Source organism: Cyprinodon tularosa, unplaced genomic scaffold (assembly GCF_016077235.1).
Source record: "Cyprinodon tularosa strain WSP-4 unplaced genomic scaffold, ASM1607723v1 ctg476, whole genome shotgun sequence".
Lineage (NCBI taxonomy): Eukaryota > Metazoa > Chordata > Actinopteri > Cyprinodontiformes > Cyprinodontidae > Cyprinodon > Cyprinodon tularosa.
This window is the reverse complement of record NW_024039203.1, coordinates 22,909-41,993: the sequence shown is the minus strand read 5'-3', so window position 1 is coordinate 41,993 and position 19,085 is coordinate 22,909. Positions and strand designations below refer to the sequence as shown.

At 37.5% G+C, this 19,085-nt stretch overlaps 1 protein-coding gene across 1 annotated transcript; it reads right to left on the bottom strand.

Annotated features, from left to right (window-relative positions):
• Positions 1 to 319: 319 nt before the first annotated feature.
• On the bottom strand, positions 320 to 7,044 carry LOC119794330 (eukaryotic peptide chain release factor subunit 1). Its single transcript, XM_038301853.1, has 11 exons — positions 6,885 to 7,044; positions 6,406 to 6,516; positions 4,969 to 5,144; positions 3,747 to 3,886; positions 3,520 to 3,658; positions 3,223 to 3,413; positions 2,964 to 3,093; positions 2,707 to 2,880; positions 2,543 to 2,607; positions 2,301 to 2,448; positions 320 to 1,584 (listed from the first exon to the last, which is right to left on the bottom strand). Exons 2-11 carry the CDS (start codon positions 6,489 to 6,491, stop codon positions 1,502 to 1,504), a joined length of 1,332 nt encoding a protein of 443 aa, XP_038157781.1. The 5' UTR covers positions 6,492 to 6,516; positions 6,885 to 7,044; the 3' UTR covers positions 320 to 1,501.
• Between the last annotated feature and the right edge of the window lie 12,041 nt (positions 7,045 to 19,085).

Sequence of the window (19,085 nt, the reverse complement as noted above, 5' to 3'; positions counted from 1 at the left end):
TATTCAGTGCATATATAAGCTCAAATAATGACATTGTTTTTCATTCAGATTTCTATAAAACAAAATTGACATGAGCTTTAATATCAAAACATGAAATAAAGGTACTCAAATTCTCAGTACACCAGGCTTGTAAAGCTTTATTCATTGTTCTTTACCTAACTTAATCTTTAAATGGTGTTCTTGTGTATAGGATGTAGTCACTTATAACCATAATTGTGCTACACTTTTTTAATGGACATGCTGGCTCAGTTTTTTTAAAAACTTGTTTTAGGCATTTTACTTGAGGAAATACAACTTTCACAAGGATAATGAAAATACCATATCAATAACCAGTTTAATCAAGCCATATAAAAGGTCAATATATTCAAATTGATCATAACATCTGCTTATTATCTATTCATAACTTATTAGCCAGTTTATTATTTACTCAAGATTATTTTCCACAGTTCCAATTCAACGTTCCCTACAACAGAATTACATCCATAGATTCCTTTTTCTTTTTTAAAAGGTTCATAATGTAAAGAACCCAATTAAGGACACTTGTGACATAATTTTGCACCTAAATGGATCATACCAACTGGATCTTAAAAAGAAAAACAAAGTATTTAGGATTTTGCAACTTACTTTCAGGCAAGGTTAAATAAATCCAGCCTGTTTGGAGCCACTAATCACATTTCCAGATTGATAACAGGAGTATTTTAGATTTCCCTTACAAAACTCCTGTATACCTCATTCAATTTAGACCACAATAGATAAAAACAAAATGGGGAGAAGTGGTGTACCGTTTTCTAAATGAATTATCTCACAGCACAGGATCAAGACCAGAGCACAAGGAGGTCAAAATGGTTTTCAGCAGTTCAAATTTAATACTTTGTCCCCCTTTCTCTACAGAAACCCAGGTAAAAAAAATCCCCCACTCTCATAAAATACAACAGCAGCAGTTACCAGTAAAAAAATGAAATGCAAAAAAAAGAGGAGAGAAAGCAAACAGGAGAGGGAAAGAGAGTAGAGAGATGAAGAGGCAAGAAAGGAAAATATATATTTTCTATATCTGAGGAACCAGTCCAAAGTCCATCATCAGACCGAGTAAGGGGGCAAGAAGAACTCTGGGAACTTGCTGTTGTGTTCGTTCAAAATGGAGGGGAGAAGGGGCAAAAAAAAAAAGAAAAAAAAAAAAAAGAATCAAAGTGAGTCGAGCCCAATCCAACTAGGGGAAGGAACCAGCACTCTAAGGCAGGGATTTTTTTTCATGAAGGGCTTTCTCCCTCTCTGGATGAAGGAAACTCTCGCTCCTCTTGAGCCTCTGTGAAGCTTTTTGTCGTGTACAGATGTATTTTGCAAGTTTGTGTATGCAACAGTTAAATCGGAAGGTGTGTCAGTCATATATATGGTCAACACGGTTGCCCCTCTCAATTGCTGCAAGAGAGGTGGCATTTTTCTTTCCTTAATTCTTCATTCATTCCTTTCTTTTTTTATTCTCCCAATATCAGTCTGAGACTACCTAGTAGTCATCCAAATCAAAGAACTCGTCGTCCTCTCCTTGATACTCCATGCCCTGGAAATCCACCCTGTACCGCAGGATACCTGTGTGACACAAAAAGATTTAACATCAGACAACTTGTTACTTTTGGCAGAATAGCTGCAACATTAAAGATTTTACTAACTCAACCAATGAGTATTTAAAGTCATCTTTCATTAAAGACCCCATCACCCGTAGCATATCTGGTTGATAAATTTTTGCATTATTTGTATTCACATATCCAGTTATGGTAAAAGACCTGTACTTATATAGTACTTTTTAAAGTCAGGAGACTTGACCAAAGCAATTTACACTACATTCAGTCATTCACCCATTCACACACTGATGGTGGCAAGCTACATTGTAGCCACAACTGCCCTGGGGCTCACTGACAGAAGAAAGGCGCTGTACACTGGCGCCATCTTGCCCTCTGACCACCATCAGCAGGAAATGCAGGTGAAGCGTCTTGCCCAAGGACACGACACTGAAAGTTAGAACCGTGGCTTGATCCGACAACCCTCCAACGCCACTTTTGCCCCAGTTATATCACCAAGTTTTAAATGTTAAAATATTAAATCTGGAGTACACAAAGTAATTAAGATTTAAAGAAAAAGTAAGCCATTTCCATGCAGTCAGAACATTGTTTTTTGGGAGGGTCACTAAAATGTCAGGATCATAGAATTACTCAAATTTGGGACATTTTAGAGCTGCAAGGGCTCAATCTTTCAAGTAAAGATCATTTTAAACAGGTGTGTTCTACTATAAACCTCCTTATACTGACCCCCAATGCCTCCAAAGCCCTTGACAAACTGTGACCCTTCCTGACTCTTGTCCGTTACGATTTCCAGCGTTGCTCCAAACTTCTTGTAGTTGTTTGCGAACCACTCCAGCAGTGGCATGCTCTCGATCAGCTCGTGTTCCTGCCCCGTCTAAGGAATTAAATAAATACATAAGGGAATAATGAGTTTGGAAACGCTGCATCATGTGTCATAGTTCTTATTTAATTAAATATGCAGTGCTCACCTCCTTGTCTGTGAAGTGTGACTTGTCCTTCTCTTGTTCAGGCGTCAGGTACAGAACCTTCTCATCTAATTAATTAAAGCGCAAAGGTCAGAATTTATTAGCAAAATAATCCCATGGATTGATCGGGGTTAAAGTGACACTTAAAATGGTAATAAGATGTGTACCATTCTCTGCGCCGTTGCTTTCGGCCCCATGTACGCGTAGAACATAACGCATGGTGTCCAAGTTCTCATACACTATCAGGATCTCCACTGCTCCCATTTCCAGGGCTTTCAGCGTGTCCTCCACCCCAAAACAGTACTTCCCCGTATCCTGACTGATCTCATCAAAGTACCGCCCTGTAGAAAGAAAAAAAAAACATAAAAATCTAAGTAGAAAAACACTTTCAAGCATACATGAGGATACAAAGCAATAAATGTACCTATGAGCTTCTTCTCCTGGATGAACTTAACATTTGAAAGGACTTCTGCCGATAGCTCGATAGCTTGGTTGAAACCGTTTTCTCCTCCATAAGAAATGTCAACCAGCTTCAAAACCTTAGCCTGTAACCTCTGTAATAAAATACATAAAACTTAAATATCAAAATTATTGTCTTGATTTATTTGAAGACTGAATATTGGAACTACAAAATACTGTGGCTTTAAACTTTTTAACATTTGAGAAGGAAAATGCAAACTTACAGGGTCAAACATGTCAGACTGACTTAGTTCAGTCTTAAAATCAGCAGAACCAGCCAGTACCATTCCTGCCACATTAACTTTGTCGTTGGACACAAAGAGCTGGACAGCGGTTTCAGCCACTTTCCTCACGTAGTTATGTCTCTTTTCCATTCTTAAACGAGCAAAACGCAGAGCTGACTGTCCTCCTCTGCCTGTAAGAGGGAGATAAATTATATTAAACCAACACAGCCTAGTTATCTAATAATCCTCCCTGCTGTTCAGAAAAAAAAAAAACGTGTTATCATCATTGTATAGTACCGTGCTTCTTGGGTAGGTCCACAGTGAACTTGTGCAGCACCTCTCGGGTGTTGCCCTGCAGCGTGCCAAACAGAGCCCCGCTGCCGTCGATCACAATAAAGCCAAACTTACTGTCGTCAGAGAGCAGGGCTGTCAGTGCCTGTGAAACGAGGGAAAGGCACCACTTACACACTGAAAATTATCTACAAGAACAATAAATAAATAAAAGGATGTCATATTAAGCTCACCTCGGTGTGGAATTTGTTATCGCAGAGGTACAAAGAGGTGTTGATTGGTTTAAAAGGCTCAAAGTCGATATTGACTTTTTTCTCCTTGCCTTCATCTGTCACAATTGTGCCACAATATACAACTAAACCATTTGGTGGCACTGAAAGAAAGCAGACACACAGGTTAGACAAGTGTAAGACTTCAAAACCAATGCACAAGAGTCTATTTGGGGGGTAAATCAACAGCATTTTGAGGAAAGAGGTAACTTAAATGAAGTGTTTTTAGTTTAGAAAATGACTATGGTTTTGTCAGGGGGTTGGGTTTCTACAATGTCTGAAAATATTACAGTTCCTATAAAATTTCATGTTAAGTGTGGTTTAGGGATTGTTAAGTTTGTGTGTTGTTAAACACTGAAGAAGATAAGAATTATTTATTGCATAATAGTTATGAAAAAATCCAATGTTTGCATATCTCAAACATTGAGGGTGATTAAGATTGTTTGTCCAGGTATTAAAACTCCTACAAGGAGTCCATTAAACCAATCTTTCATCTTAACATTTTTAAATTTGATTAAATGCCACAATAGAGTACCATTTAGTAAAGTTGTACTATTGAGTGTCAATGCAGTAGTAAAGTTCTCTTTTTGATAGTAGTGGAGGTTTATTTTAATAGCAGTACTTATTTTGTAAGATGCTTAATGCAACTTACAGATTTACAAAACAGAAGATTATAGAGAGAATATTTCATAACTTTTTAATCGTCACTAACCACATTTACAAGAACTCACATAGAGGAACACATTGCCAAGGCAATAACACTGGTAACTGTTGAGATTATAGCAGGTGTGATGTGTGCCTATTTTTCCTCATTTCATCCCTGCTTCTAAAATCTGATTTTTATTATATTGGGCTGTCTTTTTTGTCTGGTGTGAGCATCTGTTGCCTCAAACCTATCTGGCTAATATTACATTAACATGTCAAATGTAAGTCGAAAACTACAAATACTTTAGGGAACAATTACCAAGCTACAAACAGTCCTTTGCCTTAAGAATGTTGCACATGCTGATATTAGCAAGACAATATATTCTGGCAGTATATTGTAAAATCCTTTTGAATGCAACAAAAGATTCAGATTCAACTTTACATTGCTTCTCCTTTCTGGTTAGTAGGTTTTTATAAAGGTCCGGCAAGCTTATACGCACCCCTGGAAAAAAATAAAGGGTGATTTGGTTGTAACACATACCTTTGTTGTAGAGTTTTAGTCTTTGCTGTACAGAGGTGATGGCCCCGAGTACTGAGAGTCTGTTAACTCGACTTTTGATGTTGGAAGCAGTTCCAAACTCATCAGCCAACATCTTGGCTACTCTGGAAATCTGGTCCTTTGGAGGAATGATCAGTGAGATCATGCTGGTGCCATTGCTATGTAAGATATGAGGATCAAAAGTTAGTGCAACCAAAACAAACAAAAAAACCCACAACATATATACAACTTTAATTACAAGTAATAGTTAATGAAGACTTTTACAAGCGAAGATGCTCAATACACCTAACAACTCTTGGTCTGACATGTTAACATTTGTAAGTAAGAAGAAGTTTTCAATGCAAAAGTTCTGACCTTTCTATTACAGCCTTACAACTCAAAATGTATCTTGATTAATTACAAAGTAATAACACTACTTGCAAAATTTAAAAATCAAAACTTGTGATAAGTCCACAAAGGTGATCTTTAACCCATAACCAGCCAAATCACTGCCCTTGAAAGCAAGGACTACTCCTGTGTATATTTTCATGACCTATTAGGAAGACAAAGCACACTTGTACACACTAGCACCTCATGGACACACACACAAACACAGAGGCAGGTAGCAAGGGCAGCATGAATGTAGGGCAAATAGTCATCTGCTTGTAACACAGCAGGCCTCAGAGCACAGAACAACAGATTCTGCGCAACACTATATGACAAGCTGTCATAGAAAAGCAATATGTCCCAGCTGAGGACGCACCATTCAGATGTGAAGCCTATGCATATAGCATGCTTATATAATCCCTGAGCAGATTTCATACAGAGCCATAGTAAGCGGCTCAACCATTAAAGTTACACCTTTAATGGTCGCTGGCCATGAGGTGACCAACCAAAAGGACCCTTTAGGGATTTAAAAAATCTGTCATGTGAGCTATATCAAAATCAAACATGATCGAGCTGTTATATACATATTTGGGAGCACTTGGAATCAAAATAACCATAGTGTGATATGCATCCTTATTTCCCATTAAACTGCGCTTTGATTTAAAGGCACCCATAGCGGCCTCTTTCCAGAGATGACGTCTGTTAGCGCCTGTGCTAGCATTAACGCTAGCATTGGTGCTCCTAACTCACTACAATTTAAGGAGGCCGACAGAAAAAGCTTCTCGATAGCAGCCTGTCAAAATACATAAATAGCAAACCCATCACGTGGTATCAAAAATTTCTTAACCCTCTGACAACCCATAGTTAGCGCTTAGCAACCGGCTAACAGAATAGCAGCTAATGCTGCTATGCTAACCACTCCCAAAATCGGCCTCACTTGTTCGATGTCCAGCTGTTGCGGCAGCACACATTCACACTTCTGCTCCTAGCCATAAACTGGATCCAAAACACCAGCGCCATAACAATAACACCGAGCCCGATAAATAGACTTACCCGCGGGCGGCTTCCAAACTTTTGATCAGCTTTTTGATTTTCCATATCTCCACGTTTCTATCCGCCGCGCTGGGGTCGTCCGCCATCTTTCTGCTGTAATAGCTTCAGCACCTGGAGAGACGTTGAAATAAAAGAAAAACACACAGTAAGCTTCCCGGGAAGCAGACTGGAAAGGTGTGCATGTCTGCTGTAATAAACTAGCCCGGGTGCCACTTTAAACTGCTAGGGCGATCACCGTTACAGCACATGCCCGCGACTTGCAGCTGAACTGACCGTGAGGGAAGGGCTCCGCTTGGTCTGCCGCTAGCACAGAGCGCGGAAAATGTCAGGCCTGCTGATAACCAGGCCCTAGAGTCCACCCTGTTCTTATCTAATACGACCTACTTTCTTTGCGTTCCCTTGGAAACCATACGGAGATCATTTGGTCGCTTTTAATATGTTAAGTCTACGAATAAAAAAAAAAACTGCCGGTATATTACCTGCCTCGGACAACGCCGCTCCGCTCCGCTCTCTTTCTACTGCGTTACGTCGAGTCGGTGGTGCGAGGAATGACGTTGCGTTCCTAACCGGTTTCTCTGCGCGTGGTGCTTTCGGCAGGAGCTCACATGTGGGAGGTGGTTAGAATCATGGCGTTCACTTCCTAGAAACCACATAGAAACCAATGAGATCTCTTAGATGGTGTCTCAATCAAACCCAAACTGAAACGTGATAGGACACAATTTAAGGACTTTCCCCCAAAATGGCGATGACCTGCAACTAACGCTCATGGGAGTTGTAGTATTAGAATAGGGATGCAATTTTTGAAATAAATAAAACGACTGAAAGACAGTGGACATCTGTGAAGCACTTATTTAGACATTAACGAAAGTATATAAACTCCAACGTCTTGGTCTCATGGCGACAGAAACATGACTGCCATGGAAATCTATACAAATATACATAAAATAAAATTTAATGCCATTCTAAGATCAACAAAATATTTGATTTTGGTATAATTCATTAATCATTATTTAAGATACTGGTCTAATAGGAAACAAGTAAGCTTGTTTTCCTCTTTTATTCACAGTCTTCACTTGACAAAGCTTCTTTATGTCAGACTCAGAACAGTATTTTGTGATTGTTTTAAATCCCAGCTATGTATCTTATGATACCTAAGGGTATATTCAACTGGCAGACTCTTACCTGCCTATCAATCACCTTCTTGTGTGCTTCTGCTCCAGCACAGCTCAAACCAATCATTGTTCAAGACTTTCAATCTAAGCGTATTAAACCAAGTACACTCTCCTTTTTAATTTTTTTCTTCTTTATACGATGGCAGTTTTTTTGTTTGTGTCACAGTATTTCAGATCTTCAAAGACAAGTTTTCACCAAACAAGGAGGACATGAGAAAACACAAATTCAGTTTTCAAACAATGAACTAATTTGTTAACAGCATAAAGATACCCAGAAGTACTGTGGGAAAAAGAACTTGCCCCTAATTTTCTGTGCTTCCTATCAGAACAGTTGAAATTCAAATGTTGTTGAGGAATTTTTGTCCACATTTTTGAAATACTGTGTTGTAGGTTTCTCAAACACTAATGCATATTCTAAATCATGGCATCTCAATCAGGTTTGAATTTCAACTTTATCCAGGTAATTCCAAAACCTACATTTTCCCCCCTGAGGTATGTGTATGTATGCATTATTGTCTTGTTGCTTAACTGGCCAGACATCTCAATTTGAAAATTTCTAGTAGAAAGTAGAATAAGTAGAACAAGTGTAAAAAAAAAACCTGTTAACCAGCTCAAGAAAATCACAATAACATCACTGCCACATTTCTCTGAAATGCTGTGTAAGTTTGAAATGATAAAAAAAAAAAGAAATATTCCATTGATTTCTTTTCATTCCAAACAATATTTTATTTTCTTTGGAGTTCATGACATTCTCAATAAAAAATATTTGAGCCATTCTGCTCTATTTCATCAGCAATGTCTAATTCTTAGTGTTAAATTATAAAAAGTAAAGTGAGTGAGGCCTGCTGTGTTGTACTGGGTCTTTTGTGCTCCTCCGAATGATTTTGAATTTCAGTCTTGGAAAGACTCAAAAGGAAGTTACTTACAAATAGCTTAGTGAAGCTTTCTAGATTGACATACTGTATGTCCAATACTTTTTGTTTTTCACCGACATGTTAATGTCTTTTGACTGAGGCATAATGCTGCTTTTTTAAGTCCTTTAGTCTGGGTTTTTAGGCAGTTCTCAATAATGACATAAAGATTTCTTTTTTTTCTTATATAAATATAAAATACTGCATGTTGCTACAAACCAGAACCACGTTTTAAAGGTTTAGCTACTCATAAATTCTACCACACCACCGTCCCCAGGGTACATTCATTAGCACAGTTTAATGTATTCCCTTTCCCAAGTTAAAACTTTTTCTAATTAGCAGCAAAACTGTCTGTTTGTATCATGTATCATATTGCACTTGATGAAATATGTTCAAAATAATTATCTGACCGTCCCGTAAAGCACATAAACTCCAGCAAGATAATTCCCATGACCTGTTCCCCCCTGAAGGAAAATTACAGTTTGTCTTATGTCAAATCAGCAATTCTGGTTGATTCTGATGTTGTGGTTGATGATGCAGATGTAGATCACCAGCTCCATAATAAGTAGTTTAACCCTATATTGTATGGTAGGATCACTGTTGTGTTGTAAGTTGTGGTAATAAAGTGCTGAGTCAGTTATTGTCTTACAAAAAAACAAAAACTTCTTAAACATTAACATAAGACAGAAGATAAAAAAAGGGAAACATATACAGCTTACATCCATCAATTTCACAAAAAACTGATGGTAGAATAGAATAGAATAGAATAGAATAGAATAGAATAGAATTTCCCACTGCAGGAAAATTTGGGTGTGACAGTGGCATAGCAAATAGACAGAAGAAAGCTTACAGGCTAAATACTGATGAGAAAAAAAAAGACTCTGCCCTTTTTAATAACATGGCATACTCAGATAAGAAATAATAAGCAATAATAGACAATGATAATAAGTAAAAACAATAATCAAGTCAAATGAACATGATTGTTGAAACACACTTTCAGGGTGGGAAAAAAAGTCATATCTGTGCAGATAAAAGGAATGTTGTATAACAACACATGTTGAGCAAATTGGAAACAAATAATGATATCCATCAGGAAAAACATTATTAGTGAGATAAAGAAAGTGTACAATTAACAGCATGCTTGAATGCACATATTGGGCTGATTGGGAGCATAGTCTAACAGGATATGCTGTAGTTTCTTCATAATCTAGCTTTACTTTTACAAGTAGAGATATTTGCATTTAAAAGTTGAAAAAAGAACAAAGTGGCAACTTGTCATAGACAATTAATATCCTGTATTTGTTTTAATTTCAGGAATGTAAATTGACAAACTGAGCAGAAATTAAATTAAATTCAACTCATTTATATCGCACAAAATTCCCAACCCTTTTTATCTCAAGGCAATTCACAGAGAAAGTTCAACAAGAATATAAATTCAGATTGGTCCAAAGATTTTGATTTAAAGAAAACCAGCTGATTGCATCGACTCATTGACTCAACACTAATCCCTCACACCAAGCATGTATGTAACGACAGTGGAGAGGAAAACTTCCTTTTAATAGGAAGAAACCTCCAGTGAAACCAGGCTCAGCGTGAGCGGCCATCTGCCAAGGCCGACTGGGGTTCAAGGAGACAGAAGCAGGCATGTAGAAAGAAGAAGAGATACAAAACCAGCTCCACAGGAGCCATGAAAAACACAGCCAGGCAGACGAGCTCAGAGCCAGCTGCATGAAAGAGAGCACATACAGTAAGAGAAACAGGACTACACTGAAAACAATCCAACATCTATACACAAAGGTGTATGGCAGCAGCACAGCTGGTATTTCTCTCCGGGATGATGTCACAGCTATACAGGGACCAATCAGATGAAGCCCCTATGATGACAGGGGTAAAAAGCCTCTTTCCCATTTTCAGTGGGAAAGAGGCTAACAATTGGCATTTGGCTTTGTTCACATTAGTATAAAAAGCTGGGTCTAATCCCTGGCTGGCAAGCTGCATGGCCTCTGTCCAGGAGCTGCTTGTCTGGTGACAAAATCACACTGGGTTAGCATAGACTATGTACCACATGCGACACAAATCAGCAGAATAAACAATGGAGGACAACATGTAAGAAAGCCAGGGTGTAGTCAGTGTGCTGTATTGTTTTTCTCTTTTATTTGTCCGAATCCCTCTTATGAGTGCTTCCCCAGGTTTATTGAATGTAAAAAGACTTGTTTTGCCTTGTTAGATCAGACGCGACTGGCGCAGTGTGTTGACATCCGTATGTCTTTTTCAATCATGTAAATTAGCAGGTCAACATGGGTCTGCTGTTCCCACAGTTTGCCGATCAGAGCTGAGGCAATTTTAACAGGTGGCGCTTGCCGAGTCTTTGACCCAGGTAGACATGGTTCAAAGAGCTCTGCCACTAAAAGCCGATTGTTCCCTGGTTTAAACAAGTTTTTGAGCCAGTGGGAGAGGGGTATAGGATACAATCATATCTCTGATATAAAAGGGGACCTTGGCCATTAAGGCTTTATATGTGATATATAGTCTCATATTCAGTTGGATGGTTTGCTGAATAAACACAAAGCAGCATTAATCTGAGTCATCTGTTTAGCTAGCTTTCCCTTATCATGATCAGGAAGCCTGTAATGACTGAAAATTTAGGCCCTAACTGATTTAGACCACTAGATGACAGCATTGGTCAATAGGAAAAATAAGTGGCCTATTTAGAGTGTCTGTATCCATGGCTGAAAAATATGCATTCCCAGAGTTTCTGTCTCTCTGAGACAATTAATTAAATATTAAAAATCAGGAATCCTCTTGTCTGAGTGTCTAAGTGTAACACACTGCTCATTATGCATTATTAAGTTGCCATGTGTTGTATATTATTTAGTGTCTTTGTTGCATTGCAACAGTTTCTATCATAACAAACAATTGTTTGAACAAGAGGCAATAGCCGCAGTGGCTCAAGAGATTTTTCTAAGCATTGAGCTGATGGTGCTTTGAAGCATCCTTTCCTACATCTTTTAATGAATGCAGATGCAAACAAAAACAGATTATTATGTTATCCTAAAGCCGACAATAAGATGGATAATTAATATGTGGTGTTCTGCTATGAGATTAATAGATATAAAAACACTTTTATAATGTAGTATATAAACAATTACAATCAATTCACTGTATTTTTTTTCTCGGGATTTGAGAAAACAAAATAAAGTGAATTAATTGTGAATTCACCAAAATTTGGTAAATAAATTATAAATGTAAAATAACCTACCTAATTTATTGGTTAGTGTCCCAAATGATTTTTACTTTTTTTTAAATGCTTTTTCTTGTATTCTGCTGTTTTTTCATTGTGTATATGAAATAGTAGGGGAAAAACTCATTTTGCCCCCCAAACAAATCTAAATCAGGGAAACTTAAAAGAGAATTAATTAACAGTCAAATAAATGGGATATAAAATCACAAATATGAACAATTAAGGAAATATATTTATCATGAAAACCTTTTTGCAATTCTGCACATGATAATTGTTTGCCCTTCATGAGATTTTCAAGTTAAATAAAAGTTTACAATGTCCCCAGTGAATATAATGATAGAGATAAAAACAGAAATACTGAAAATACTGGACGGCACATGACATATTAAATAATAAAAATGACAATAAATAAATATGAATCAATTTCAAGTAATTTACTTACCTTTACAGAAAATTAATTTGTGTTGGGCAGGCGAACCATGTGATATTTTGACACTTTAAATGGTTAGGGGAAAAAAAATCTAAATTCTAAAAGAATTATAGTGAGTGCATCTAGGGATGTGGTATATTTTTTTTTATCATGTATTTAAAACATACAATTATTGTTTGTGTTTTCATGAGGCAAATAACACATTACATCTTCAAGAATAGTAATCTTTAATTAAAAATATATCATTTTTTTCCCTCTGGCACCACCACTGGGCAATAGACACAAAGAAGATGCCTGCATGTTGCTAAACCGGGGTAAAGAGGAGGGGTGGAGGGAGGTGCACCACAGTTTGTAACTACAACTACTTTTTAGGGAAAATGTGATAAAGCAATTTGTGCAACTTGCCTTCTCTATAAAGCTCTGAAATAGTGCCCATTCATCAGCATCTGTTGACCATCAGAGCTGAAATGTTCTGTCGGGTGGAAATGGATGGTGCTTGCTATGTTGCGAATGGGGCCTGCCCCAAGCCATGTGGCTATTCCTTCTTTTACCTCGATGACACACAGAAGCATAGGTATGAGCAGAGGCAATTAACGTAAAGAGGATTCTTTGAATTGTGCTTGAAAACTCTTATACACATTCATATTTTGTTGACTGAGTTTAGAATTTTGCAACACATTGTGGCTGTACATTGGAGCAGCTCTGCCAGTTTGATTCCATATTCTTCTTAAAATAGCTTTAGTTTGTCTATTTGTGGAACAAAATGTTTTCATGTTTTATATTCTTTCTTTTTTCTTTTTTACATCTGCTGTTGGATGCTGCACATTTAAACCCCAGAGAAATTCATTTACATCTCAAAAGCTGATATAATGCTTCAGCTAATTCTACAAGTCCCAGCTGATCTGCAAAGCTTACCAGAGGATGCAGAGTAGAAACTAGGAGAAAAGAGAGGAGAATAAAACAATTTAAAAGAATTCTAAGCCCTTGCAAGGACCTTGAAAGAATAATGCAAATCCAGTTACTCAAATGTTTCTCTGCCAGGCCTTCTGACCTTATGGACAAAAAGAGATTTATAGAAGGCTGCAAATGGAAATATTGCCGAACTACACACACAACAGCCAAATGCATTTGTGGCAATAACTGGTGATTTCAATTACACCTCACTCTATGCTACACTGCCAACTTTCCAACAGTTTGTCAGCTGCTGTAGTTGCTCCAAGGAGGACGCAACTCACCTGAGCACCATGTTGGAAGCATTGAATTAATGTCTTGGCGCTATATCCTGACTTGAGAGGCTGTAAGAGCACTTCACTATCATTTCCACTATGCAAAGAACTGAGCTAAAGCTGAGGAGCAGCAGCTGTCTCCCAAAGAGAATTGTAGAAGCCCCCTTCCCCCCGTTTTGATCTGCAATGAAAGATGAGTAGGGAATCACACAACTGCGTACTAGGAGAAAGCAACAAATAAAAAACGCTGTTGTCATATTCTTTACTACCGTATTTTCACGACCATAAGGCGCACCGTACTAAAAGTCGCAGTCTCAGTTATGTGTGCCATTTCTGTATTTAACACACACATAAGGCGCACCGGACTATAGGGCGCGTTTTTTATATACAGGTACATGTCCTCTACTACCTTTAAATAGCTCTACTGCGTATTTAAAAATACAGCGTGAGCAAAACTGAGTATGACTGTGCTTTATTCATGTATTTATTACAAAGTATTAATCAAACCTGGGAGTTGGCTGTGAGACAGACACATCGCAGATGACAGAGCTGTGATCACTCCTAAATTAACTTAAAATCCTGAAACCTGCCGACGGAATATGATGTTTATGTGCGTCTTATAGTCGTGAAAATACGGTACTTTTAACTGCTCTGCCTCCCATTGTACCTTTATAAATTCTAGGAACTTCTAGTAAACCTGCAGGTAGAGAGAAAAGTGCTTTCATAGGAACATGATGAACCACCAGATCTCTAATATGAGATGCAACATGGATATTTAGGGCTTTATAAGAAGGATCATTTTAAATCATATTCTTGATTTAACAAAACCCTAATGAACATATCTAAAACAGGAAAAATATGACCCCTGTTTTCAAATTACATCAGAATTATTGCTGTAGTGTCTTGGACCAAGAGAAACCCCTTGTGGTCCACCTGAGCAATCAAACAAAAAACTATCAGGACACTGCAAGGTTTGCTTATCACAGTGGAGTTCTTATTCTATGTTTTCTCCAGTGCATTTAACAGGAATCAGCTTGATTTGCTTTTTCAGAAACTCCAGAAGACTCAAGTGAAGGCACTTACAATAACCTGGATCAGAGACTACCAGGGAAACAGACAACAGTTTCTGAGTCTGAAGGGTCAAATGCTTAATCAGGTTGTCAGTATCACAGGAAAACCATGGAGGGAATTTCCTGTCATCATGTCTTTTCTTCTGTACACCTCCAACATTCAGTACAATAATCCTGTCATTTGCATCTGATGACATGGGCAAGAAGCTGTTTTACCTAAATCTTACTCAAGTAGGAGCAGTATTACTTTTCAAGAAAGATATGCAAGGTGCAATAAAACTGCTCCTTAAAGTTTTTGTTTTCGGCTTCTGTTATTAAAGTAGTTGGGCGTTCTTTACTCTGTTCTGTGAGCAAGTAAGGAAGGAGAGTTTGTATTCTACAGCTTAAAATAAGTCTGCCATAATAATCATAAGAGTCTAAATTCCATGTGTGTATCATAACAGCTAACTCATTAAAGAAGAAGTGAACCCTGTGTGAATCTGTGGTTGCTATTTGCTTGAGAGTGAAAGTTCCTGCAGAGTGACCCAGAACAGATGCTGCCAGGTTCAGTGAGGACTTATTTCCATTCTGTGGCCATCTGCTTAAGCCGAGTTGAAGGAAGAAAGGAATAGGTGTAGGTGGGAGGAGGGATTCGCAGTGGTATTCAAGGACACAGTCTTGTCCCTCATCATTAGAAGTTTATGTGCCACAGACACCCAAAGGAAATTAAGGGATTCATCAGGTGTTTGAAGAAAAAGAACGGGGGACACTAAAACTTTCTGAAAAAACCTGCTTCTATAACCTCAATTCATTTTCTTCAATAAGAAGCATCAACTTGTTTGTATGTACAGTGCTGTAAATAACATATAGACCAAGGCCAATTCTGCAAATGGATAAAGCCTTTCATATTCTCTGCTGACTTGCTAATCTGTGACTCAGCCTGCGTTTGTGTATCAGACTTTTTATCCTTAGTCTTGACAACAAAAAAACAAGGATCAGAGTTATATGCACTACAGTAGCATGCTGATGACTTAAACCAATCTCTTAGGTTGTTTTGTATGAATGTGAGGATGTGCAAATTTTGTTGTTGGCCTGACATCCTCATTGCCTTTGTCATTTTCTTTAACTTGGGAGACAGGAGCCAAGGATTGTAGAAGGGATGAATTTTTGTGTTAGTATTTGCAAATCTTAGAGTTGGCATTCTTGTCACATCACTGGCTCCCTTACTGCTTCCCACAGAGGGAGAAGGAGATTTAAGGATCTGCGCTGTAATATTAAGTGGATTAATCAGGAATTGAGAGCCGAGGTTGTCATAAATATAAATGAGTTCTTTTAAGGCATAGGGTGAAGCATGCATCAAGCTCGCACAGTGTAGGCTATTAGAAGTTTATTGGAGCAGTGGATTAAGACCAATAACCTCAATTTAGAGGCCAGGACACGATGTCAGTCTTAATGATGCATTGGAAAGGGGTTAAACCCAAAGGTAATATGGACCAGCTGGCACGTATACACTACTGGCTGACCCGGGGCATAAAACAATTGTCTTTCATGCCTCAGGGAGCAGAGAGTTTAATGTGTTTTGCAGTTTAATTTTAACTTCAAAAGTCTTAATATCTTTTTTTAAAAAAATATATATATATATTTTAGGATAAGCTGAACCACTCAAGCAAACAATGTTGTCCCAATCTTTGTCAAGAATGTGAGATTATAAAAATCACATCACATAATGAAGCAATCACAGCACTTGTCTCAAAGCATTCCATAACAAGACACACAGAGGACATTAACATTCTGCTTGCAAGGCTTATAGGACTATAGATTACACAAGTCAAATAAGACTGAAGCTTTAAAAACAGTTCTGTTAATTTGTGCATGTCATGGACTGGATGGGTTTTACAAGCCGATGGTCTATATTTTTTTATTTAATGATAAAAAAAAATCAAGACATTAAAACAATTGCAGCTTTTTGCATTAATTTCCAGGAGCAATGCTAGAACAGCAGTTTAACATTTAGTCCTATGCATAAAAGGGGGTTTGCAAAACTAATGTGCTGAAGTTCAAAGGAACATGAGTATTATAGGGCATGGCGGCCTAGTGGTAAGGGCATTGCGCATGGAATCCACTCCCATAGAATGCGACTCTGGGTCCCTGAGCAAAGACCCTTAACCCCTCACCACTCACACAGGCACATGGCAGCCCACTGCTCCCCAAGTGGATGGGTTAAATGCAGAGAGTTAATTTCATTGCTCTGTACTTGTGACAGTGTAATGACAATAAATGCTGGAAAATAATAAAAAAATAAATTGTTATTGAAATGATCTAAAAAAACTCTTCACAGGAAATATTACGGCAGACTGTACCTGCTATGAAGACTAAGATCTTTCAGAGTAAGGGGTAAACTCCACGGGGCCTTTTTGATTGTGCACTGGCATCAGCCTCTACGGGATAATTTGTCAGAGCAAATGTTTAACAACTGAAGCGTAGTGGTTAGATTATCTCATGAGGAAAGCAGGGGGTACCTTAAATAGAAGGTTTCTCGAAAAACAACACCCCTCTTGGGCAATTTCTCCCAGCCCGCACATGAAGCTGTTGTCACTGGCTCTTCTAGTGACAAATTGTTGCATCCTATACAATTCATTTTAGCAACTGAAAGACTTCATCTTTGGTCCTGCTATTCTTTAGTCTGTTGTTTTTTTTATGCAGAAATTCATATGCATTCAGATTTTGAAGATATACATTTTTTAAACATTAATTAGCTATATTTTAAATGAACAGAACCCCTTTGTGTACAGGCCCTTATTCAAGTTTCATTTGTTTTTAGATTTCATTATAATTTTTTTCTGAATGCCTCCAATTACCTTTCATTTGCTGCTGATACAACTAAATATCCCCATTGTCAAACAAAAAAAGATACCGTATATCTATTCTATAATATTTATCAGTAAAACATTGTCCAGAGCATCCTAGTCCTTGCTTCTCCTCAATGCTTCCAGCTGGCATCTAGATAGATGATGGCTAGGCTTTCCCCTCCAGATATCGCAGAAGAAAACATGATTTGTAAGACCCGGTCACTTTATTTCATTCTTCACATATGGTATGGTGACCATTTATTTTCTTTTTCACAAGAGACAAAGGTCAGCACAATCTTTCTGAATCTTCTGCAGCCATACAACTTGTGTGGTCTAACATCTTTAGAACATAAGCAGGAACTACACACATTTTCACCTTAAATAACTAGATGCAAACCTGCACAACATAGCTTGCTGGTTAGTTCAAATCATAGTTAAACCTTTGAAAACCTTCAATAAACCTGCATGAGTGGGTGTTTCCTGTATCTTAACCTTCCCAAGGTTCAGACAACTGGATACAATATACATTTATCATGATGTGCTGTTTTATAGATGGTCAAACTTAAATGTCACAATCTAACTGAATTTTTCCAGTGCTTAAAGTTTAAGCCAAGAATGATCATTTGTCATTTATATAGGCCACCGTGTCTCTACTTCAACACAACAGAATCAAACTGCTGAATCATCTCCTGTAATGATCTGGTTATTCGATTTAGGTGTGTTGGAGCTCAGGCACACTGAAAGAGTGCATGACATGGTACCTTGAGGGCTGGATATATATATATATATATATATATATATATATATATATATATATATATATATATATATATATATATATATATATATATATATATATATATATATATATATATATATATATATACATATATATATATATATATATATATATATATATATATATATATATGTATATATATATCCAGCCCTTAAGGTACCATGTCATGCACTTTTTCGGTGTGTCTGAGCTCCCTTCAACCCTCTTTCAAGTCATCTATACTCTTTATCCAAGATCTGAATATTTTGGTTTTCAAAGATGTTTCCTTTGGTTCAAGTATACAGTATACAATTGGATCTTGCCTAGAACTGCTGGTTCCCTTGTGCTGCACCATGCATTTATTTAGTTATTGTTTGATTTCTCCAATAAAGGAGTCCAAGCAGTCCTCACTGTACTGGGCCACATAAACCAGGCCAGTCACCTTGGCTTTTTGTGTTCTATTATTGGAATGAGCAATATTTTGTCTGGTAGTGTTGTTCATAATTTTATGGGAGAAATTCATTCTGGGTTTCTAAGCTTCTGACACATATGGAAATAAAACGTCTTTGTGTCTCTTTATTTTCTCATCTGATAGTTGCATGTGGCTTTAGTTCTCTCGGAACTAAAAATATTAGGGCTCCAACTCAAGATTGCTCTAGTGCTGCAATAATTGACAAAGATTATTGAGATATGTTTTAATTTTTTTAGAACAACTGAGCAAAAATCCAGTTGCCTCAGGTGTACTCCTCTTTTGAGATGGCCAATTGTAATGAAACGTCTGATTTTTTTACCTTTATTTTCAAGCTGCTCTTCATACCTTTGGCCACCAGGTGCCACTAAGAGAACTGTGTTAAAAAATGAAAATTTTTCAAATTACACCTGGGTGCTTCAGAAAGCTTCATGTGTCTATCACTGAGAAAAATACAAGCATTTTTTATGGAGGGACACAGAGAGTAAGCTTCTTGGATCTAACACTAAAACCAATTTAACACAGCAGTATAGGTAAATAACTGACAAGCTTCTT